This window comes from Mesoplodon bidens (genome assembly GCF_964165515.1).
Source record: "Mesoplodon bidens genome assembly, chromosome: 3".
NCBI classification, from domain to species: domain Eukaryota; kingdom Metazoa; phylum Chordata; class Mammalia; order Artiodactyla; family Ziphiidae; genus Mesoplodon; species Mesoplodon bidens.
Genome location: NC_138178.1, coordinates 31,996,323 through 32,020,797, shown reverse-complemented (window position 1 = coordinate 32,020,797; position 24,475 = coordinate 31,996,323). Strand labels below are relative to the sequence as shown.

At 56.5% G+C, this 24,475-nt stretch overlaps 1 protein-coding gene across 1 annotated transcript in view; it reads right to left on the bottom strand.

Annotated features, from left to right (window-relative positions):
• The window catches only part of KLF13 (KLF transcription factor 13), a 40,809-nt gene extending 25,376 nt beyond the window's left edge, over nt 1-15,433 (bottom strand). Inside the window, exon 1 of the mRNA XM_081228463.1 lies at nt 14,298-15,433. Within this exon, the coding sequence (XP_081084589.1) occupies nt 14,298-14,886 (589 nt within the window). The 5' untranslated portion in view covers nt 14,887-15,433. The remainder of the gene's footprint in view (nt 1-14,297) is intronic.
• Nucleotides 15,434-24,475: the final 9,042 nt, after the last annotated feature.

Below are 24,475 nucleotides of genomic sequence, written 5' to 3'. Positions count from 1 at the left end.
CCGGGTTCCCCGTGTGCACAGGAGAGAGGGGTGCGAGGCCTGCCTCTGGGGCAGGAGTAACAGGCTCCGACCACGCAGGCACCAGGTACAGTGGGCAGGGAGGCGCCCCTGAGGGGCAACTCTGCCCCCATCCCGGCCTGGGAGACAAGGTGTCCTTGGGTCATCCGCCCCAGGCTTTGCGAGACTCCGTCCTCCACGGGGTCAGCAGGGACCACCGTTGGAGCCCGCAAACCAGAGAGCATCCCATGACCTGGCTGGCCGGCTCTTAACAGCTCTGGGCCGTGTGAGCAAAAAACCCTCCCTGGTCATTTCCTGTGCTTGGAAATCGTACCCTAACACATGAATCCTGGTCGGCATCACTGCGGCCCAGGGTGCTGCCGGCACAGGTAGGCACATGCGAGGGCAGAAGCGCCTTCCCGCTGTGGTCCCCACACAAGGCTGGACCCCACTCACGCCTCCTTGCCTTCCCAAGCAGGTGAGCATCCTGAGGGCAGGGGTGGGGAGGGGCTCAGGTGTTGCTGGGCGTGGCAGGGCAGGGTGAGCCCTTGCAGGTACAAAGCTACAGGAGTGTTGGGTGCGCCGGGCTCAGGGGCCTCTCCACACGGAGGGCCGGTCACTCCAGCCCACACGATCAGGGGAGGAACACAGGTCCTCAGCACGCTCCTCCGGCCGAGCAAACCCCTGGAACAGCCCCTGCCCCACTGGGGCACTCACAAATGTCCTCTGAAATGAGATGCCAGGACAGAGGAAGGACGGCCACGCTGGTGCCCAGGTGTCACCTCAGGATACAGGCCCTCAGCTCTCACACTCCTTCAGTGTCGTCCCCTCAGAACACACGGGAAGCATCTTAATGCCAAACGCACTTACGCGAGGGTGAAAACCTAGCAGGAAAGGGGCACGAACTGTGGTTCCACAGCTGAAAAGCCAGCCTCAAGAGTGCTTTCATGCTTCCCTCTAGGAAACAATTCTCGTATCTGAAAACATAAAACTGTGGCCCAAAAAAGAGAGAAGAAAGGGGGAAAAAAATCCGCAGATGGCCCAAAGCTCCTGAGAGCAACTACCCCTGCAAATAAGAGGCGGGATGCTGCTGAGACCAGCAGCCCAGGAAGCCGTCAAACAGCGACTGCCAGTCCTGAGGGGGATCCCCTGGCCACGGGGATGGTGCCCTCTACCTGAAGGGGCCGCTTCCACTGCAAACAAGATCTCTAGCCTTCCGACTGAAGAGGCTGCCAGTCACGAAAGCCATCAGGGAGCTGGGGCCTCCCCGAGGTGGGCACCTCTCCCAACGACGGCCGGCTTCTGGAAGCCCCACCCAGAGCGCCCCGTCCATCCGGGTGGAGTCATCTGGCAGGAATGGCATAGCCACTCATCACCATGAGACGGTAGAGGCCAGTGAGGCCCAGCAGAGAAGAGGTGGAGGGCGCCACCCCTACTTCTACCCCAGGCCGCGGGCACACCCAGAGCTGCTCTGGGGACGGGGACCTGGGCTGTCACCTCAAGGTTCCAGTTCAGGGACTTCCCTGGTGGCGCAGTGGTTAAGAATCCTCCTGCCAACACAGGGGACAAGGGTTCGAGCCCTGGTCGAGGAAGATCCCACAGGCCTCGGAGCAACTAAGCCCCACAAGCTGTGCGCCACAACTACTGACCTGTGCTCTAGAGCCCACAAGCCACGACTACTGAGGCCCGCACACCTAGAGCCCGTGCTCCGCAATGAGAAGCCACTGCAATGAGAAGCCCGCGCACTGCAACGAAGAGTAGCCCCTGCTCACCGCAACTAGGCAAAGCCCGCGCGCAGCAACGAAGACCCAACGCAGCCAAAATTTAATTAATTAAAAAAAAAAAAAAACAAGGTTCCAGTTCAGCAGCTTCTGTCTTTAAAGACTGTGGCCAGGGCCGAGCGGCTGGTACCTGGTAACAAATGAGGCTCACCTGCATGGGCACCACTCCCTAGCCTAAGCAAAGCCTCTGGGCAGCAGGTTTCCATAGCAACAGGCCTTGGGAGCCAGACTGTCTGCACTGCCTTTCTGTGGCCCAGGACGGACGGGCACCTGACAGGCGGGAACTGAGGCTGGGACACAGCTCACCCACATGCAGAGCCACAGGGCAGCTCCAGGAGGCCCTGAGACATGAGCTGGCACCTGCTTCAAAGAAGTAGTTCTGAATCATCTGTTTCTTTCCAAAAGGGAAGTCAGGAAAACTGTCCGTCCATTCTGAAATTCTGCTCCCACAGGTTAGGTTAAACACAGACACACACACCACACACACCCATATACACACATGCACACAACACACATACACCACACACAAACACACACCTCCCAGTGGGTGCCTTACACACACTCTCAGAGGACAGAGGTCAGCATGCCCAACCTGCTACACAGCTGAGAACATGGAGCCAGGCTCCATCTGTTCTCCCTCCAAGGCCAGGCATCCTCAGCAATACTGCACTTTGCCTCTGTTTAAATGACTATGCACAATCAGACAAAAAGGCCTTTCTCTGATAAAAACAAAACACTGAGAGGCTCCTGACCAAGGTTACTAAGACACAGCACACGTGGAGTCAAGCTTCCGTGAGCCCGGGACGAGACGCAGCAACAGCACGGGACTCCAAATCAAAGTCCAGATGGTCAGGACTTACAAAGGGCACAGGGCACCGGGCACCAGACAGAACCCCTGACACCCTGCCCCTGGTGACCCCAACAGACCCCTCCGCAGGGAGCTGCTTCCCACGCAGCTACACGCGTGGGGTCGACAGGGAGGCCGGAGTGGGGGCCCAGGGGAAAGCCCTGTCTGTACCGAGGGTAGGGAGCCAAGGGGCCTGCATGCCCCCCGTGAAGATGGGCCCCTGGACACAAACCTGCCGTGCCTCTGCAGACGGCCTCCTGGGTCGGCTCCACTCATGGTAAAATCGGTGAGGTCAGCTTTCTTGCAGACTCACGTGGCACCTCCTCGGTGGGGGCAGGCGCCTCTGCAGGAGCTAATTCACAGGTGGATGGAGCAGGGCAGCCCAAGGCAGCCCCGGGTAAAGGGCAAGGCCTGCCACCGAGTCTCACCCACAGAGAGGTGCCCCCGTCCTGGCCGGGACCCTCTCAGGCACTCCCACTGAGATGCGACATCCAGCCTAGCCACCTACAAGAGCAGTTAGGGCTTAACATCAAACACCAAAGTGTCACCTTGTACCAAGGTGTAAACTAGTTCATACCTTGGCCTCTCAGGAGAACCTGGCATGTGGTGGGGAGAGCGTTGCTTGGGCTCAGACAGACTTCTGGACGCTTGTTATGGGGCTCTGAACATCCTGAGATGAGAGAGGCATCTCCCCAAAGCTCTCGATGGGGTGTCATCAACCTCCAAGTCCACACAATCCTGGGGCAGTGTTTACGCAAGCACTCCCGGGCCGGGACCCTGCCAGCGCCCCAGCCTGCGACCGTGCCAGCTGTCGGCAGTGGGGGCCCTTTGTGCCACCCCCGCCCTGCCATGCCAGGGCCTCTCCACAGTTTAAAAGAAAATGCCCACGAATCACTGCAAGAAACATGCCTCCTGTAAAGGGAATATAAATGTTTATTAAGAAATTCTAGCAACCAGGTCAGGCATCTTGGTATCTTAGTCACTCCAGCTAATTAAAGAAAAAAAAATCAAAATAGAAGCCCATCCTAGAAACATGAGACAACGAGAGCTTCTCTTGCCACAAGTACTTTGAGCCCCGGCTCAGCCGGTTGCCAAGGGGACCCAGTGTTTACCTCTCCCTCTGCTGTGTAGGAGGATGCTGACCTACCAGGAACAGCTAGGCCACTGCCTCTAACACCCCACAGGAAGGGCTGCCAGGGTGTCCCCAGGGGCCCAGAGGACAGAGGAGGAAGCCACAGCCCCACCCCAGACCTCTGCCGGTCGGTCTCCCGGGCTGAGCCAGGCCACAGAACAAAGGAGAGGCGTCTCCAGGCCTCCCTAGCCTCCTGGGCCCTGCTCCCCAGCACACCGACCTTCCCCTGTCCCCTGTCCCGAGGACTGGAAACCCCTGAGGGCAGGTTAAAAATGTGCTTAGACCCCAGGTGTGAGGAGAGGAGGAGGGAGGGGGGTGGAGGGAGAAGGGGAGGAGGAGGAGGAAGGAAAGGAGGAGGGGGAGGAGGGCGCAGGGAGGAGGAAATGTGAGGACCAGGCTGCACCCTCCACTGGGCAGCCACAGAGCTCAGCTCAGGTCCCTCCGGCCAGCCACAGCCAGACCCCCATGCCAGGCTGCTGGCCCCGATCGGGGGCAGAATGGCCCCAGAACAAGTACCCCACTGAGGCCCGGGAATCCACAACCTCCAGCTCGACTCCAGGGTGCCCACTCCACCCTAAGGCCAGAGCTGCCCCTATAGCCTCAGCTGGACACATGCTGCGCCTTCCTCCTGGCTCCTGCAGGGCAAGCCTCAGCATGACAATCCCCCTGCCTGCCGCAGCAGGAGCCACCTGGCCAGAGGCCTCCCGACCGGGCTTCCTTCCACAGAAACAACTGTCCTGAGCTTTGGTACGCATGCTCGCACACACACACGTGCACACACGTGTCTGCCTCCCGAGGCCCCGTGCAGTGCTGAACACGTGACGGGAGGAGCTGAATATGGGAAGGAGTTAAAACACTTGGTTCATAAGTCAGGGAGACGATCAGGGAAAGGGAGAGAAAGGGTGACGTTTTCCAAAGGCTAAAGTGAGTGAACTTAAGACTGATGCAACCTGTCCAAAGCAGGATGCTAGCACGGAACACCCAGCCCAGTATCAGGGAAGGACAGCTTCAAATCAGCACCTGTAAGAAGCCAAGGCTGAATTTCCTGCAAACCCCAGAGGCCTGACAGTAACTTAGGGCAACCACCCTGATCGCCAACACAACAGCACGAGGCCTATGCTGTGAACGCTCGGGGCCCCACCTCGAAGAGGGCTCGGAGAAAATGCTTAAAGACATTTCATCATCATAAAAGATGGCATCCTGCAAAGGCCCTCAGACTCTCCCGGGGGAAAACCCCCGGTGCCTTAGGCCAAGCAACAAGGCAACTTTATTTTTGAAAAGTTTTTGTCCGTGCCGCACAGCATGCGGGATCTTAGTTCCCCAACCAGGGATCGAACCCCTGCCCCCTGCAGTGGAAGTGCAGAGCCCTAACCACTGGACTGCCAGGGAATTCCCAAGGCAACTTTTGAAAACAGGATTTGCCATGCAAGCCGCCCAGAGAGGGCACTCTGGAAAAGACAAGGAAACCTGGGGAACCACCCTTGGCACCCAGGGCGGGCTGCAGGAGCTGGAGTCCCTGGGGGCCTCCTAACACCACCACGCCTGTGCTCAGTGACAAAAATGGCAACTGATGAACAAACACGGGGAAATCCTTCCAGAGTGGGACTCGGGCGAGACCTCAGTGATGGGTGGAGGGGACCTGTGGATGGCATCTACCCCGCCTGAGCCCCGCCGCCCTGCCGTGCTCACTCAGCATGCCCAGTGGGAGAGGACCACCCACGACCAGTGGGCAAACCAGAGTGGCCGGTTGGGGATGGAGGACAATGGGCAGAAGTTAGGGAAGCACGTGGGGCTCCTAAGTAGCCAGACTGCCCATCACTCGGTGATAGTATCAGTGGCAACTACTTGACTCGTTCACACTCACTGTCCCTCCTCCAGTGAAAACCCGTGAGGTTTGTTGCTGATAAGGGAGCACCCACGGTGCTAACCCCCCACCTCCCAGACCCTCTCCCTGATCTCAGACTTGGTTTTGAGCAACTCAGCCAGCCAAAGGCCCAGGCAAAACGCCACTCCCCACCAAGGACACGCCTGGGCCCCTGGGGCCCCGCTCCGCCCCTCCTAGCGGGCTGAGTGCTGCGGCTTGTGTGCGCCTTTTCTGGTTCCTCTCTTTCCCAACACTTTCTTGCAAAAACCTCTATTTTCGATCTGCCATTAACTTTAGCTTCTTCCTCTGGCCCCCAAACAAGTTCTTTATCCTTTTTTTTTTTTTTTTTTTAGTGAGCATTTATACAACAAAAAAGAGTTAAAAACAGGTGAAAAGCTCAGAGAAGGAATTTACAGGAGGAGGAAATTCCTGTACTGCTCCCACTGGAGGAGAATGACCTTGGGTCAACTTAACCCAAGGGCATGAGGAACCCCATACCGGGCCCCAGGTCCCTGCCTGGCTGCCCAGCCGGCACCCTGCTGGGGCCCCGCCCTGGGTGGGGGCAGGAAGCCCCCTGAGCTCCTGAGACCGCTTCACCCTCTTCCACACCTGAGCTTCCTTCCCACTGGCCACGTCTGCAGGACAAAGGCCCGCGCCAGAAGCCCCTTCCGAGGCAGGAGCCTGACACAGGCAGAGCCACGCGCTCTCTGGTGAGTGACTGCCAACTTGCAAAGCTCTCCCACCACGCGCCCTGGGCTCTGGCTCCAGGAGCCAGGCCTGGGCCCTGTGCTCGGGGGCCACGGGTCGCCCATCTGTGCAGGCAGGCCACGCCCCTGTGGCAGCAGCGCAGGGACACTTAAACTGAGGCATCAAGTCTCAGCACTTTTCCGAACAGGTCACCTTGGGACAGACTGGCCAATGGCCACGGAGTGCGGCCAAGTTCCTGGTTAGCGAGTGTTTTTTGCGTGATGAACTTCAAAAAAGGAGAACAATAAACAGATCCCCACCTCCACCCCCTGCACACACATCACAGTAAAAATCTGGAGCGTGCCCTGTGCTGTGCGTTCAGAACGATGTCAGCGCAGACGCCGCTCTGGGCCAGGCTGCCCGCATCACGCACAGGAGGCCCATGGCGAACAGGGAGGATGCCCCAGCCCACCCGGCTCAGCAGGGGACCGGGAGCAGGTGGAGGACACGGCAGAGCCCAGCCACCAGAGGAGCGAGGGGACACAGCCCCCTCACTGCAGGGCCTCTATGCTGCGGGGGAGGGTGGGCCCCAACGTGTAAAACTGACCATGGAACTGGGAGTCATGGGTTCCACAGAAACACGCTCCAGCCTTGGATGCTCAGGTCAGCCACAACGGACAGGGTACCGCGCGCGCGTGTGTGTGTGTGTGTGTGTGTGTGGCAAAACTCGGGGTTGGGTGAGGAGTCCTTATGTCTAACGTTAAGTGCCTCGTGTCAAATCACTGCCTGCAGGGTAAAAAGTTAGAGTTCCAGCCTCCATTGTATTGGCCCAGAGCAGTGGCCAAGGCCTTCTGAGCCCAGCGCTCAGCTCTGGGGGCCTCTGTCCCCAGTGCCCCATCCCAGTCACACTGCAGCAGCTGCCTCTGACCCACCAAGCTAGGCAAACACTCAGAAGTTTGTTCCCATCTTGACGGGACATTGACTTCTCAAGAAAATAACCCCATTTGAGGCTAAGAAAGGAAAGGAAAACAGGCTCAGGTGTATGGATTTAGATCCGTATTTGGGTTTTTTCTGGAAAGCATGTTGAGACCCACCAGGAAATTAAGTGTGTCACCGGCTGCAGGCCCCGCGCACCCAGGCCTGGGAGACAGGTCACCAGTAGGCACAGAGCCGAGGTGTGGGTGGGCTGAAGGAGAAGAACATGCCCACGAACACCTCCTGAGCTGCTCCAAATACCATCTGGAAACATCTGATTCAACGTAAAATCAGGGGATCTGGTTTGTTTGGGGGAAGGAGCTCCTAAGACTCTCTTGAGCTGCCCTTTTACTTTAAAAAGACTTCCAACAACAAACCTGAAAAACCCAGCACCTGTCCAGTCAAGGACACTGGACGATGAACAGAAGCCTGGCAGGTGGACTGGGCAGAAGGGGCTGAATAAAGGTGAGCAGATGGCGCCCCAGCACGGTACCTGGCTCCGCGAAGGACCAGCAGCACCCTGGCCCTCTGGGAAGCCACGGTCTCAGAGTGTCACTTATTGTCAAGAAGAGAACAGCCCTGTACGGCGGAGAAGCCTGGCAGACACCCCTTCACCCGCGATCCAGCACTGTAGTGCACAGAGGGCCCAGCATCACCTGCGTTGTAGTTTTGACCAAAGATTGTTTAAAGTGGATCTAATCACGAGGAAACAAGACCAATGCAGATTGTGGGATCGTTCTATAAGATAACTGGCTTGGATCCCTAAAATGCCAATGCACCAAAGACCAAAAGATGAGGGGGGCACATTAGTGTCCCTTAGTGTCAGATTGAGGGACACTAAAGAATTAGGACCACCAAATGCAATGTGTGATTAACCGCATCCCGGCTCCCGTATGGGCCACCTGGGAGGGTCACTAGGGAAACTGAATATGGACTGTATGTTAGATAATGTGTAATATTTAGAGAGATGAGAGGCAGGGGAGGGAAAAAACATAATATTTAGAGAGAGAAGGTGGGAAAGAGGGAAGAAAGGATTTTTTTAAAGTGTGACAGAGTATTAACTAATGACTTGAGGAGTATTTGAATGTTCATCGTACAATCCCTTAACGTTTCAGAAGTAATGAGAATTTGTGGGGGAAACGGTGTGCGAGGGACACTTGGGCTTCTAACACCCTGAGGCCCTGCTCATCCACCGTCCCCTGGAACCCGGTGGAGACGGGCACGCGGGCACACCCACACCCCGAAGCGGGGAGCCTCCACCCTCATCTGCTGTGCAACCTCCAGCATATTTCTTAACCCGTCTGAGCCTGCGTGTCCTTATCTAAAAACTAGTAATAATTACAGTGCATGTTCCATAGGGTCCTTGTGAACATGAGACAGTGTACTGGAAAGTACTGCAAACGGAAGGCCCAGCCCCTGGTGAGCCGCGCGGATGTGCAGGACACAGCGTGAGCACTGAGTGTGTCATTCTACAAGTTTTTGTTTTAAAAACTATTTTCACTGCCTTCTTAGGGCACAAACCAGACACACCTTAACAGTGCCCTGAGAGCTCCAGATCTCTGTTGGGAAGGTCAGGTGTCACGGAGCGCAGGCCCCGGGGACGGCAGGGAGGACCTCGCAGCCTCTGCAGATGCCCTGCATCTGCTCTAGTGCTGTGGGGTTTTGTGGGGTTTCTCAAGTTATATATTTAAACACACATGCGTGCGTGTGAATAACCCTTTGGTTTGCTTCCTCCCTTGCTTTTAGGCACCAGCAACGTATCTCACCCTTGCCCTTTTGATATGCCACGTCTAGGAATCAAACAACCACCGGGATTCAGGATTCAGCCCGTCCGAGCAGGCAGGCCCTGAGAGCATGTGGGCCGCCACGAGTGGACTCAGCAGCACCTTCTCTGAAGGGGCAGGGCCCCCAACCCTGTTGGTTCCAGAGGCTTGAAGCCACACACACTGGGCCTCTGGCTAAGTGAAGCGTGGTCCTATCAGATGCTCACACAGGAGGGAGGGCCTCAAATCTGCTTTCAGCCAGGGGAGGGGGGAGCAAATGGCATCATATCGGTGCCCCCCACCCCCGCCCAGTGCAGGCCGTGCCAGCAGGCCCCCGGAGGCACACCTCACTGCGGCAGGGGCTGCAGGTCTCTGGGTAAGCTGAGTCAGGACGGCAGGACAGCCGGTCGTGAGGGATGCGAGAGTAACAATGGTTTTGTTGGGTTTGTTTCGAATGTTCTCAATATGATGCTTTCACGTGTACAAATGGAGAACTGGGAGAAGTTTAAAAAAAAAAAAAAAAAGTCAGCCAGAGACACAGCAGGAAACTTAGCACTGGGGAGACCAAGATCTGTCAGCCTGTTTCCTTTCAAAACATAATGTGTCCTTTAAATCAACATAGTAGCTCTACAACACATTTAAACACCGCCTATGCCTCCATCACCACCACCACCAGGTCTCAATCCCACGCGAATGCCAGCTGGACACCAAGACACGCACCAGAGTCTACTGCTGCATGGCTTCTAACAGCAAACAAACAAGAAAAGCAGCGCAGCTGTGCTTCCAGCAGGTAAGAGACTGAGTAAATGACAGTACAGCCACACAGCCGCACCGTGGAGTACTATGCAGCCAGGAAAAAGAATGAAGCTGCCTCACTGAGCAAACACACAGGACAAAAGCCTTGGTGGAATGTGTTTGGTGGATCCTACATGTGTGTTTTTTGTTTTGTTTTGTTCTGTTTTGCGGTTCGCGGGCTTCTCACTGTTGTGGCCTCTCCCGCTGCAGAGCACAGGCTCCGGATGCACAGCCTCAGCAGCCATGGCTCACGGGCCTAGCCGCTTTGCTGCATGTGGGATCCTCCCGGACCGGGGCACGAACCTGTGTCCCCTGCATCGGCAGGCGGACTCTCAACCACTGCGCCACCAGGGAAGCCCTACATGTGTGTTTTTAAATCACCTACTCTATGGATGCACGTGCTTGTGCGTATACACAAAAATCCATTAAAAGGGTCTGGAAAGGGACGCACCAGTAAAGGGCAGCAGTGGTTAGCTGGGGGAGGAGAGGGTTGCACATTCTGTCTACACACTTCTGCACTGTTTGAAGAGTTTCACAACTAGGCCCACTGGCAGCCTGGGACTGTGGGCGAGCAGGGGCGGGAGCTGCTGGCCTGGCCGTGTCCTAGACAAAGTGCTGGCCCCCTGCCAGCTTGGTTTGCTCTGGGCGAAGGAGATCCCGGCCAGCCACCCTCCACTCTTGACAGGCTGCCTTTCCAACGCAGCTGCCCAGGGGAGCACCTGCCAGGAGTCCGGGGGGTGGCAGGGGCAGTGTGCTTGGAAACCATGTTCTAAAGCCAGAGCTTGGGTTGGGGGAGGGGACCTAAATCCTTGCCCCAGTAATCTCACTGGGGATCGAATCCCTCGTTCAGTGGGTCAGGGTAAATTTCAAACAAATCCTGCCCCAAATTATCACAGGAAATGGCTGAGACAGTGAAGTCTCACTCTACTTTCTACCCCACCCCACACAGGGCCAGGTGGCTAGGAACATCTCTCTGGGGCTGCAGGAGGGAGGGGCTGTGTCCAGCACAGTGCCCACCTTCCTGGCCAGGCCCCCAGAGCTGCTGAGACGGGCCCAGCCCAGGGTGCAAGGAGAGGTTTTGGCTACTAGCGCTGGAGGGAAAACAGGGCACAAAGGCATTCTGAAAACAATCCTTTGTGGGAACAAATAGGTAGGAATGTATTTGTGATATGTCTGCCTAGAAAGACTGGGGCCACTCTGCTTGGTGCTCACCAAGCACCCCCTGCCCCCCACCCCATCCTGGACAACAGGCAGGAACCTCCTCCAATATGTGCAACCTGGCCAGCTGCTGGGGGCGGGTGGGGAGTCTGCCCTCAGAGGGATCCAGAGCTTCCCTTCTCTAAGTCCTTGAATTTTCAAATCAAAGCCCTTCAGCCACGAAGAAAATCTGTTCCTGGTCTAGGCAGTTCCCAAACCGAGTCTTAGCAAACCTCCCAGGTCTGGGCTGGGAAGCTACGATCAAGCAAATAACAAGGGGCTCAAGTTGCAAAGACATTTGTGTCTCTGTTTTGTTTTATCATGAGTTTGCTATAACATCAACAGTTACCTAAATGTGACAGAGGGTCATGAGTTCCTAGGATGACCATTGGGGGACCACATGGCCACAGAGCTAACCAGGACAAGCAGCAGCTCTTTGCGTGCAGTCGGTTAGGGGTGGGAGTGGGAGATTAGAGCAGAGCCAGGAAGCCCAGGTTCCCCCAGAGTCAAAGATGACCCTAGGGGACTTCCCTAGCAGCCCAGAGGTTAAGACTTCACCTTCCAATGCAGGGGCTGAGAGTTCAATTCCTGGTTGGGGAGCTAAGATCCCACATGCTCCGCAGCCAAAATACCAAAACATAGAACAGAAACAATATTGTAACAAATTCAATAAAGACTTTTAAAATGGTCCACATCAAAAAAAAAAAGATGACCCTAGGAACTCCCAAAGGAATTTCACGTACACACACCCTCGTTTCCCGCAAACCTTCCAGGTGGTCAAGGGAGACATCACCAAGCTGCAGGGAGACCTGGGGACCAGTCCCTGGTCACAAAGCTAGGCAGAGCAAGGTGCCAACTGCCTCCTTGGCTAAAGGTCATTTTGGTATTCACTCCCCACCATACAATCGCTATGGGGGTAGGGGTGTCCCTAATGAAAGGCCTGGCATGACCTGAGCCACTGCCTGCAGAGACCACCCCTCCCACCACAGAACACTCTGGGAGCCCACAAACCAGGGTCTGTTGCTCGAGTCTTCCCAGGATCACCTCTCGGTCACCCCCTGCAGCCAACTTGCCTTTCCTCTCCCTTCTGTGGGCTACCTCTGTCCCCTCTATGAACACCAGTGACTTATGCTCTGCACACCTGGGCTCAGCCTGGAAATGGGCTTCCTGGAGGAGCCCTGGACCAGAGATAGATTCTTGGTTCATAAGCAGATTCACCTGGGCAACCCCTTAAACTGCAGTCAGCATCTGGGACCTGGAAATCTGCATTTCAGAGGGCCCCAAGGGAACCCTGTGTACTCCTGACTTGGAGGTCTGCAACTGCTCTGGAGGTAGAGCTCCGAGTTCTGCACACCTGGAGGTTGGGGCCGGCTTCCTGCTCTAAGAACAGACATAGCACTTTGCAGGCAAAGTATGGATCCATCCTCTTCTGGCTGCCTTGGGCTTCCAGGCACCCCAGAGAGGCTGGCTTCCACCCCACTGCGAAGACGCGGGTTCCCAGCACCCCTGACCCAAGCATCTAGCCATCCTGCCCTGTGCTGCGCAGGGCACATGGACCCTGGACCAGGGGGGCTGAGGCAACCCGGAAGGCATCCCCCGGCAGAGGCCTGGGCGAGCCCCGCCCCGGGCCAGTCCCTCTGCAATTCGCGAAGCTGGCTACCGGGTGCTGCCTGGTGGAAGGCCACAGTAAAAGAGGCTACAGAAAGGTTTTCCGATCAAGTTCCCTACCCAGTACTGGCCTCGCCTCAGCCGCACCCCAAACGCTGGCCCCGCCCGGGTACTTGGGGTCCACCTGGCTCCAAACCTAGCTTCGCCCCTCCCCCACGACCACACCCACTCTTGCAGTAACGTCCCCACCCCCCTCATGAGTCCACACAGCCCGAACTCTGACTCAGACAGCCTAGAAACGGCCCGCCTTCACCCGCGACCCCACCACCTGCCACGTGGTCTGAGCGGCCACAGCGTGGGACCAGAAATGCGGGGACAGCCTCGGGGGGGAGAGGTCGTGAGATCCGCGGTACCTGACACCCGCAGACCTCGGGCCGACTCAGTTCCAAATGTACCGGGAGAAAAAGCCTTTCAGCTCTAGGTTCTTGAAGACTACTGCGGTTTTTAAATCAGTCATGTAATCAGTTTGTGAGTTGTTTTACAAATGAGAAGACTAAACCTTTGATCACGAAGTTAATAGTATAAAGGCTTAAAAACTGTCTCAAAGGTGGAATACCAAAGTGTCCAGAAGAGTTCGCGTGAGCTCAGATGAAATACACAATCCTTTAAACCAAACTGGGAAAGAAAGGTTGTTTAACCATTAAAAGGTTGTCTCCACTTTTGTGTTTAAAAAACAAAAAACCACAGAGGAATCAACAACAAAGTCCCGGACTCGCGCGAAGGGAAATGCTGCTCTGGGGTCGGGGGCGGGCGGCGGTCCGCGGATCCCAGGCTGCCGGCTCCGGCCGCCCGCCCCCGTGCAGGTGCTGCCTGCCCGCATCCGGCCCCAGCAGGTGAGAGCACGGCGGGGAGGAGGGCGGCGCAGACCCACGGGCAGGAGGCAGGGCGCTCCTTTCGGGAGAAAGCGCAGCGGGCCCCAAGAGTCACTCGGGGCCGGCGCGCCCCCGCCGGCCGGATGGGCGGGGCTCCCACAAAGAGCCGCGGGAGAGGACCCGGGACCGCCCCCCGCGTCGGCCGCCGCTGGCTCTGGTTTCGACAAATTAAACCTTAGAGCGCTGGAAAAATTACAGGAAGAGGAGAGCGAAGAATGTGCCGAGTGGCTGGAGGCAGCCCTGTCCCCGCATGAACTCCGCCCGCCGCGCGCCCGGGCCGGCCCCTCCCCACCCGAGCGCGCGCCCGGCCGGCGGGGGAGGGGCCGGGAGAGGACACCCCTCCCCCGCAGCTCCCGGGCCGCCCACCTCCCCCGGCGGCAACCTCGGCCCCCACCCAGCTAGCCGGCACCTGCCCTTGCGCCCCCCGTCCTGGGCGGGGTCCCCGCCCCCGGCCCTGATGACGATAATCGCCCCCGCGGCCCCGCCCGAGCGCGCCCGGGGAGGGGGCGTGCCCGGCGGGGGCGCGGTCGCCGGGCGGGCGCCGGCTCCCAATGTCTGGACCCGCCTCGCGCGGTGCGCAGGGTGTCGCCCGCAGCCCCAAGCGGCTGGGAAAGGGGCGAGGCTCCTACCGTTCCCCGCCCGACCTCCCCTCGCTACCCGCCGGCGGCTCCGGGGGCGTGGCTGCGCAACTCGCACTGGCCCCGGGCCGCCCCACTGACCTGTGTGAGTTCTCAGGTGCGCCTTGAGGTGCGAGGATTTCCCGTAAACTTTCTCGCAGCCCGCGTAGTGGCACTTGTGCTTTCTCTGCGGGGACTCGAGGTCGGCGCGACTTCGACCCCGCCGGCCCCTTTGTCTGAGGCCGGGCTCGCCGCTCCCCGCGGGCCCCGGCTCTCGCTCCGGCTCCAGCCCCGCCTCGGGCTCGGGCTCGGGCTCGCTCCACGCCGGGCTGAGGGGCGCGGCCGCCGCGCCACCGGTGCCGAGGGAGGCGGGCTCGGGGGCGGGTGGTGGCACGGGCGGCAGGCGGCAGGGGGTCCTCGCCTTCCGGGCCGCGGCGCCCTCTCTGCGCTCCGCGGGGGCGGGCGCCGGCGCTTGTTGGTTAAGGTCCGCCAGGATCCGCGCCACTACGAAGAGCGAGGCGCTGTCCTTGCCGTCGCGGCGCTCTTCGACGCGGGGCAGCGTGGCGGCGACAGCGGCCGCGCCCTCGGGTCCGGGCTGCGGCCCCTCCCGCGGCCCGTGAACGACCGCGCGGCTCGACATGGACACGAGGCACTCGGCGGCGAAGTGGTCCACATAGGCGGCGGCTGCCATGCTGCGGGCTCCGGCCGGCGGGCGGACGGCACTGCTGGTCGTTGCGAGTCGTCAGCGGCGCATCCGCACCCACGGCCTCCGGAGAGCTGGCGGGGGGCGGGGGCGCGGCGCGCCCTCTCCGCGGGCTGGGCTGGGCGCGCAACCGCCTCTGCCGTCACCCGCGCGGCTCCGCGTCTGCGAGGCGCCCGCCTGGCTGGGCACCGAAGAGTGAGCGCATGGGGGGCGCGGGCCAGTGGGGTCTCCGCGGGGCGTCAGGGGAGGCCTGTCCTAAGGATGCCGAGTGGCGACGTTAGGGACGACCGCGCCAAGTCGCGGCCGCAGCCTCGCCGCGCATTGTGGCAGGCGGGACAGCCACCGCGCGCGCCGCGGCTCGGTGTGGGCGGCCCGGCCCCGGGGGTGGGCGGGGCCGGGGCCACATCTGGACCCGACGTCAGCCCCCAGCCACATCCTGGCGGCGCAGGTTACAGGCGGCGGCGGCGGCAGCGGAGAGCTGCGCACGCGGAGGGGGCGGGGATCCCGGAGCGCGCATCGGCGGGATGGGGCGGTCACGCGCCCACGCCTGGGGAGGAGGCGTGGCCGAGGACAAAGGCGGACGCCATTGGTCCGCGGGTTCACGGCAGGGCCAATCCGTACAGAGAGAGGAGCCCACCCGGCCTCGGGGCGTGCGCGTGCCAATGGGCGTGCCCCCTTGGCCGGCGGGAGGAGGGGCGGAAATTGGAGCCCGGAGCCGGGCACGCTGACGCACGACGTCCGAGGGCGGCGGGCTGGGGCGGGGCCGCGCCCCCTCCCTTCGGCGGCGGGGACCCCGCGGGGTATTTTCCTGTCGGAGCTTTTGTACCGTGACAGCCTTGAACCCCGGCGCGGAGACGAGTGCTCTGAAGGGCGCCCCTTTGTCCCTCCAGCCCCGCCTGTGCTGGGCGCGGCGGAGAGCTCGCCCTGCGGGGCTCGCCTCCGCTTCTCCCTTTTCTCTCCGGAGTGAGGTGCCCGGCGAGGAGGCGTGTCCGCTCCAGCCGGCGCGGAACAACCCCGCCGAAGCCGGGTTCTTGGGCGGCCTCGCCGCGAGAAAGACCGCACGCCCGCTGCACGCTCCTCCCCTGCTGAGTCCGGCGCTCGGCCCTGCCCGGCCGGGAGCGGGGTCTCGGGCGGGGAGGGGCCACTCCCGCCGGAGGAACCCGGAGCTCCCCCACCGTCCGGCGGCCGGGGGTCGAGCCGCGCCGAGCTGCCCTTGAGCCCGGGTCATCCGGAGCCCGACTGGCCCCAAGCTGGTAGTTAGCCTGGCAGTGTGGGTGATGTGTCCACCGCGTCTTGTGTTCGCAGGAGTGAACTACGTGCCGGGGCGTCGGCGCCGCCGCTTAGGGAACGCAGGGCCCCTTCCTCCGCCTCCCCTCCCCAGGCCCGCTGCCAACTTCTCCCGGCTGCCCCTCTCCCACCTCGGCCGGGGAGGCTTCAAAAGCCACCGGCTGCGGGGGCCCCGCCCACCACGCCCCACCCACCCACCCACCCACTGTCGGGCCTGGCGGAGGAAATGCTCCCTGCCCCGCCCCGCCCACTTGCCCTTGGCCCTCACCCTCACTCTCTCTAGGCCCTCCCCCCCGCCGTTCTGCTACAGGCCTAGGCCATCATCATAGAGGGTAGAGGCCGGAACCGATCGCAGCAAGCCCCTGACCCGGAGAGACTGGCCGGCGTCTGCAGCTCTTAATGGACGTTCAAACATGTCAGCTGCCCGCGGGGAGCCTGGAGAGGGAGGGCAGCCCAGGCACTGGATCCCTGCGGACCGGAGAAGAGGGGTGGGTGGGACAAAGTCATTCTGCGCACAAAATTAATAGCAGCCATTCTCACAGAATTAATTTGGGGCCTGGGTAGAAAAATCTCTCCAGGTCACTAAGGAGGAACGGAGACAGGCATTCTGCGTTGCATGTCATGGTGACCTGTAAACTGGTGTGGACGTTTGGGCGCCCTGGGTATCTGTGACTAAAACCCTAAAGTTCCCTCTCCCTGGTGGAGTCCGTGCTCCCCCGGGAAGACCACACAGCAGGCTATTCGGGGGGGGGGGGGGCTCTGTACCAGCCAGCTGGGTCAGGTTCCTCTAAGACAGTCTCCTATTGGCAGGAAGTAGTCATTCTTCTCCCAGGCAGATTGTGTTGATGACATTTAAGAGATTTGTGTTCTGACCAAATAATAATTCAGAATATTCCAGCAGTCTCACCACATGTCACAATCAGTCACTTCATTAAGGATGGCGCTGGCCCTAGCTGACTTACCAGCCACCCATCCCCTCCCCCTCCCTCTCCAGCCAGCAGTATTCTGCCCAGTCTTCAAGGTACCACATCTCCCCACTTTCTCCATGATCCCTCGGGACACCCCAGCCTGCACACACCTAGGAGTAGGCACCCTTCTAGGCATTGGGCTTTGACCATGGACAAGACACCTGCCCTGGGTGAGGGGAGGCAAGCCTGGGTCAAGGGTCGTCTGCACTAACACATACCCCAGCCCCATCCACAGCCCGAAACAGCCCACAGGCCTCCGCATGGATGCAGCCTCCCTGAGGATTTTGGCTGTGCCCCCGTGGCATTCTGGAGGCAAAACTCAGCCCCTTGGTTTATTTCTCAGGCCTTTAATGATTGTTCATGGGGACTTCCCTGGTGGTCCAGTGGTTAAGACACGCTTCCAATGCAGGGGGCCCAGGTTCGATATCTGGTCAGGGATCTAGATCCCACATGCATGCCGCAACTAAGACCGGGTGCAACCAAATAAATGAATAAATGTTTTACAAAATTAAATAAATAAATAAATGATTGTTTATGGAAGAGGCCCCAGGACCCAGCAGACTACCCCAATCCCACATGGGAATATCTTCCAGATACATATAGTTGTCTTCCCCAGAGGAAAATCTCACCATAGCCACCGGCCCATGTTTTCCTTGCTTAAGAGGATTTTGACAGAGGTGGCTTCTGTATGTATGAGATGGGTGAGGATCTAGTGTCAGATGGAAGGAACAGGATAAACAAATGCAGGGTAGGGAGGATCAGCCCAGAGAAAGTGGATGGGGATGTGTCTGGAGTGAAGAGGCTGGACTGGAAAGGGGGCTGAGGTTTCCGCTGGAGGTGGTGGATTGATGGTATGTGTTGACTCTGACTTTTGGAGCCTCCTGACACAGCAGTAAGTTTGCTTTGCTCTAAGGCAGAAATTGGCAAGAATGGGGCAAGCAAGGGAAGAAGTAACTGCAACACGGTTGTTGAAGCTAAAATACTTAGCAGGCCTGAGAAAATGAAATCTTGAAATGGTAGCCAGGAAGGAAAGCCAAGAACAAACTCTGGAGTCCCCAGAATGTTCACCAATGGATGGCAATAGGCACCTCTGGATGCGGGTGTGAATGGGGGCTAAGCTAATAACTGGCATAAAGTCTGCTTAAGAAGCACCCAGATGCCCAGATCCTCTCACCATATCTGTGCTGCCTTCCCCATCCTGATAAAAGACTGGATGTCTGTCATCTAAAGAAGGTAAAAGGGCACATCTTGGGCTGAGAGATACCGTTCACAATTAAGGGCAGAGGTGTCATAGTAGGAACAGAGGGGTTAAATGAACCTATAAGTGTTAGATGCTGAGACCATGCCCCATCCCCTCTTCTGGGTTTTCAGATTGCCCGCAGCCAGGAGGCTGAAAGGGTCTTTCCTGGGGCATTAGACCAGGCTGAGGGGAACACCTAAACTTTCTGACACCTGTGGTTACCCAAGGGAGCAGCCAGACCACCCTAGAGGGAAGGGCGCAAGTAATGAGCCCCCACGTGTGCAGAGCTTCTAATTGGGGTTTCACAGGCAGCCGAAGCTGACCCAGCATCTCAGGAAAGCCTGCGTCATGAAACTTAAAGCCCCAATAGATTTTTAAAAAGCAACTTGGAGGAAACAGAGACTGCAGAGAGAAGTACATGGCAAAGTAGTCATCAATAATGTCATCAGAGAAAATATGGCAACCCACGAAGGGAGGCCACATATAAAGAAACATTCGGAGAACAAGCAAAAAGTGTTCTTGGAAATTTAAAGTAGCAGAAATGAAAAAAAAAAACAAAAAAACCTCCAGAGAGGGATTGGAAGATAAAGTTGAGGAAATCTCTATGAAAGCAGAACAAAAGGAACCCCAAAAATGGGAAATAGGAGAGAAAAAAATAAAGGGGGACCATCCAGAAAGTCCATCGATCAAATAATAGGAACCCCAAAAGAGTGACCAGAGAAACATGGGTAGCGGGGTGGGGGGTGGAAGTGGGGGGAATCATCATTTAATTCATCCTTAAAAAAATCTCTGAAACTCAGGAGCATGCACTGAAAGGGCCCATAGGGAGCTCAACGGGAAAAAATAGTTCTACCCCAAGGCACATCACTGTTGAAGTTCAGAATAATGGAGACCAAAGTGTCCTGACATTAGAAGTAGGTCACAGAGAGACGGTCAGGAGCCAGAAGGTGAGAGGCAAAGCCTTGAGAATCTAAAGGAAAATTATTCTCCAGTCTTTACCCAGTGAAAATATAAACCAAGTACTTTGAGATGAATGAGATCTCAAAATTTTTACCCATGGGTTTTTTCTCATGGTAGGATGCTACCAGAGATAATTCTTCACCAAAATAAAGAAGCCAACCGAAAAAGAGGGAGGCATGTGATCCAGGAAGGAGGCATTCAATGCAGAAGGGAGGGGAGGGGTGCAGAGAGCCACCAGGCCAGGCTGGAGCAGGTCAAATGCTCCCTGGACACTTCTTCAGAAGGTGAAATAGACAGGATCCCCGTACCCATCAGGAGAAGCTGGGCCCAAAGTACAAACCACCTGCAAATCTCAAAGTTTTTTTCTGGCCGTGCTACACCTCCATCGTGAGTTGCCTGGGGACACCCAGGTTGATGGAGCAGCCTCTGTCTAGAACATGCTGGTCGCCATGGTAGAGGGACCCAGAGGTGTCCCTCATGCCTTCTTTCACACAAGATACACTGTCCCCCTCCCCAGGTGGGAAAACTTTTAAATCCTGACCTAGGGGCCAGAGACAGGGAAATCGGTGATGAGAAGGAAAACAGGGATGCGAGGCCAAGGGAGGTAGCATCCTGCTCGAGATCCAGGACCTCTGTAGGCTGTTCCACCCCACTCCCAGTTCCAATACACAATCTCAACATTCAGTGATGGAAAGGGACAGACTGACACAACAAACAGCCCAAATCAGAAAGGGGAGGAGGGGGAGATCCCAGCAGACAGTGTCTATTAGCAATCCTGAGACCCTGCTGGGCAGATTTTGCCCCTCATCCTGGAGTGACTGGGTGAATAGTCCCAGTCCCGCTCCCTGGGAGTCCCGGCCACCCAATTGTTCTACGGGCCCTGCTCCACCTTGCGGGGTTCCTCCTCCACCATCATCCTCCTTGGCTGCATGTTGTGGGAGAGGGGCAATGGGAATATGTCCTCCTTGGAGACTGAGCAGTTTCCCCAGCCCGCTTTCAGCCTGTAGAAGGTTAGAGATGAAGGGTCATCTTAAGTTCCAGCCACAAACTGTATTAGTGCTTGTACATGGTTTATTTTGCCCTACTAGTTCTTCAAAACTCTAGTTAATGTCTTACCTAATCTGTTCGATTCCAGCTTGCTTCATTGTCAATGGCCACTCTCAACGCCCTCACAAGACATATTTGTCTCAACTGAATTGCAGCTTCTTTCAGCCTCTTGGTCTTTGATGGTAGAGGAACACCCTCAAGTCTCTTTAGTCTCTGAAACTTCTAAGTTATCCCAGGTGACAATGTACCCAACGTTCTACCACTGGCTATGTGATGGCCATCCTTCCAGCCTCCACAATCAGTGTCCTCACTGCCCACTGGACCAGCCTTTATGCCAATGTCACATGCCTTTTTTTCTATTGCAGCCATGCCCCACTCCTGGTTACCGTTTTCTGTACCAGTCAGGAGCAGCTAAGTTATGCTTCAGTAACAAATAGTTCCAAAACTCAGTGGCTTGAAATACCATAAGTTTAGTTCTTAGTACCTGGAGGGTTGGCTGAGCACTCTGCTCTGTGGCATGATCATTCCCACCCCAGCATCCAGATGGACAGAGCAATCCCTCTCTGGAACACTGGCAGTCACCACAACAGAGGGAAGAAGGAAGGTCTGGCAATTAAATGCTTGGCCCAGAAATGACACACATCACTTGCGCTCTTAGCTAGTCACATGGACCGTCCTGCCCACAGGGAGCCAGGGGCAGACCCACGATGTCCCCAGAAGGCAAGGAGCTGAGCTATGCCGAAAGCATTAATGGTTTACACAAAACCTGATGTGACCTGAGAGGCTATTGAGAAAACTGGCGAAGAGTTTGGGAATGGATTAATGGTAAGGAGATAGAAAACTAAGCAAACGGAAGATAATCAAGAGCTCCAGAGAGAACAAAAGAAAGTCCATTGTCACTGACCACTTGGTTCAGTTGCAGACAGTATTTCCGTAATGATCATTGTAAACAAGGAACATTGATCTAATGGAGGAACAAGGCCCCCAGAGATGCCCGCGTGGCCAGAGGCAGCAGGAGGAAAGGAAGCCAAGTCCACACCTACATCTTGGAGATCAACCAACATCACCTCAGACCAAAACCTTGGGAGGCGGCAGTGTGATCGTGTGTGATGGCAGAATTCCACCGTGGCCCCCCACCTCCCCACCCCTGGTGTCCACACCTCCTTCCAGTCAGCCCAACACCAACCCAGGTGTTTCTGTGAAGGGCTTTTGCAGATGTGAATGAAGGGCCACATCAGTTGACCTTAAGATGGGGAAGATTATCTGAGTGGGCCTGACCCAATCACATGAGCCCTTTCATCTGGGTCTAGGGTCAGAGACAGGGAGGTCAGGGAGATTGGAAGCAAGAGTGGGATTTGAGGCACGGGAGATTCTCTGTTGCTGGTTTTGAAGGTAGAAGGGCCTCATGGCAAGGAACATGGGGGACTGGGAGTGGCCTCCAGCTGACAGCAGACTGTCAGGAACAGAGGACCTCAGTCCTACAACCACAGAGAACAGAATCCTGCCACAGCCACCTGAGCTTGGAACAGGGCCTCAGGCCCCAGAGGAGAACATGGCTCAGGCAATACCTTGGTTTTGGCCTGAGACAGAAAACTCAGCTGCACCATGCCCAGACTTCTGACCTACAGAACCGCAGGTTGTAAATGTGTGTTTCCAGCTAAGCTTGTGGCAATTTATTATGCAGCAGAAGGAAACAAATGCATATACTGTTTGAGTTGTGGAAACGATCAGGTAAAAGAGGCAAGTAGGATTGTCTCTGGGGAGGGGGAAGGAGGGAAGGGAAGGGATTAGGGATGACTATGTTTCCTAACCTTGCAGCTTTAAGCTATCTTCATGTAGAACTTTGATGTAAGGAAAAACTAAAATTGAAAGATCATGTCAGAGACTACCAGCCTCCCAACTACTTTCAGTGGAATGTTTGTGTCCCCCCCAGATTCATACGTTGAAACCTAACCCCCAGTGATGCTATTAGGAGGTGGGCCTTTGTGAGGTGATTAAGGGTGGGACCCTCATGAATGGGATTAGTGTCCCTATAAAGGACCCCCACAGAGCTCCCTCACCCCTTCTGCGTGTGGGGACATAGTGAGAAGACAGCCATCTATGAACCAGGTCCTCATCAGACATTGAACATGCTTGGTACCTTGATCTTGGACTTCCAGCCTCCAGAACTGTGAGAAATAAATATTTGCTGTTTATAAGCCACCCAGTCTATGGTATTCTGTTACAGCAGCCCAAATGGACTAAGACATCAACAAAATCCATCCCCTCTTTCCACAGCAGTGAGCAACCATACTTCCCACACACCTGTGCAGTTAGGTGTGACCAGGTAATTAGGTCCCCAGGGCGGGACTATGAGCAGAGGGGCTATGGGTTTTTAAGAGAGTGGATCTCTCTCCTGCATCTTCTCATTTCTTTTCTGCCTGCTGGATGCTTATATAAACAAAGCCCTAGGGGATGGTGGAGTCACGAAATAGAGGAGGCTGGAACCCAGAAATCTGGCCCAGGGTGCTCGCAGATGGTCACTGTGTTTGAGCCATAATAATCCAGGGCCTACCTGTTACTGCAGCTTAGCCTACGTTCACTAATACAAAGGTGGGAGGGGGGAGGGGATGGAAGGAAAACAACAGAAGAAGGCATATGAGGAGAGGGCTTGGTGGCAGGTGGAGTGAGGTCTGTGCTTTGTGCTATAGTGTTCTTCTCTGGGGCTGGCTTCCTGGTGACAGCCAGGGGTGCCAGCTCTGGGCATCATCCTTCCTCCTTCCCAGGGAGTCACTGACGGCTTGCCATGCTAATAGGAGAACAAGCCATTCTCTGTTGTATGACATGGGGGTGGAGCAGAAAACCTTTTCCACGTCCTGTCTCCCAGTGGTCCTGGAGTGCAGAATAATTCATCAGGGCCCAAATGATGAAAGCCAGCTTCACATCTGGTGCACGTTTACATGGGGAAAGATTAAAACCAGAAATGCTTCTGAGACCCAGCCATCGAAAGACTTAAGAGATATTTACAGGGTCGGCAACAAATGTATGAGGAAAGCATGTTAAAATGATGGATAGTTCCTTCCAGGCTTGCTGGAGTGGATGGCTCCCACTCCTGAGCTCAAGTGACGTGGGATCCCCCCCGACTTCACGATGATCTGGGAGGGTCTCTGGTCTCAATGGTAATTGTCTGTTCTTTTGTGAACCGCCCCCTCTGCCCCGACAATAAACCCTTAGTAGTCTGCCATTCGTAACTCGTAATCCCCTCCCTGGTGGATGCTCTGGGCCAGATGCTGCATTTTATCCTTTTGAGTTGACTCTGAGATTCTTTCCCAGCACCAGTCAAGGTCAGTAAGTCCCAACCTTCAGGTAATGCTTCATAGCTCCCCTGACACGTTGACACATGTGGAAAAGGCACAAGAAAGGGTCCACTCCTTCCCACTCTACAGGTGAGAAAACCGAGCCTCAGTCAGGCAGAGAGAATTCCCCAAGGCCATACCTAGCAAGATGCAGAGCCCGGGTTCTTTGGCCTCATCATGGTACCTGCATCCCCAGCCTCTGGGAAGCTAGCTAATTAATGTGGGGATTTATCAGCTCCATTAAATAAGAGCCAGGTTAGTCCATTCTGGGCTCTCGTGGGAATCCCATCTAATAAGTATTCCCATTAATGGGAATGGGTGGATTTGCCATGAACGATGTAGGATAAAGACTCTGATTCTTGGCTGCATGTAGGACTTAATGAAGAACCGAAGGATGATTGACAGGACACAAGGGAAGCAGTATTCTTTTTGTTAGTGATGAAGGGAGTTAGAAAGTGGGGCTGGGTCATGCCCAGTCAGGTGGGCACTTCAGTTTGGGCACCGGGGGTCTGTGGTTACCTTCGGGACCACATCCTCGTACATTCACTTGGTTTTCTGGGCTTGGGCTTCCTACATAGGATGGTACATTGAGAGAGTCAGTAGCTATTAGACCTGATTTTACAGTTCAACGAGTTGATTTAAAATTTTTTCCAAATGTAGTATGTGTTGGTTCTTTCTACTCGAGGCTCTTTGAACTGGAGCTTTCTGACTTGGGATTTGGTCTTTGGTATGAAACTTCT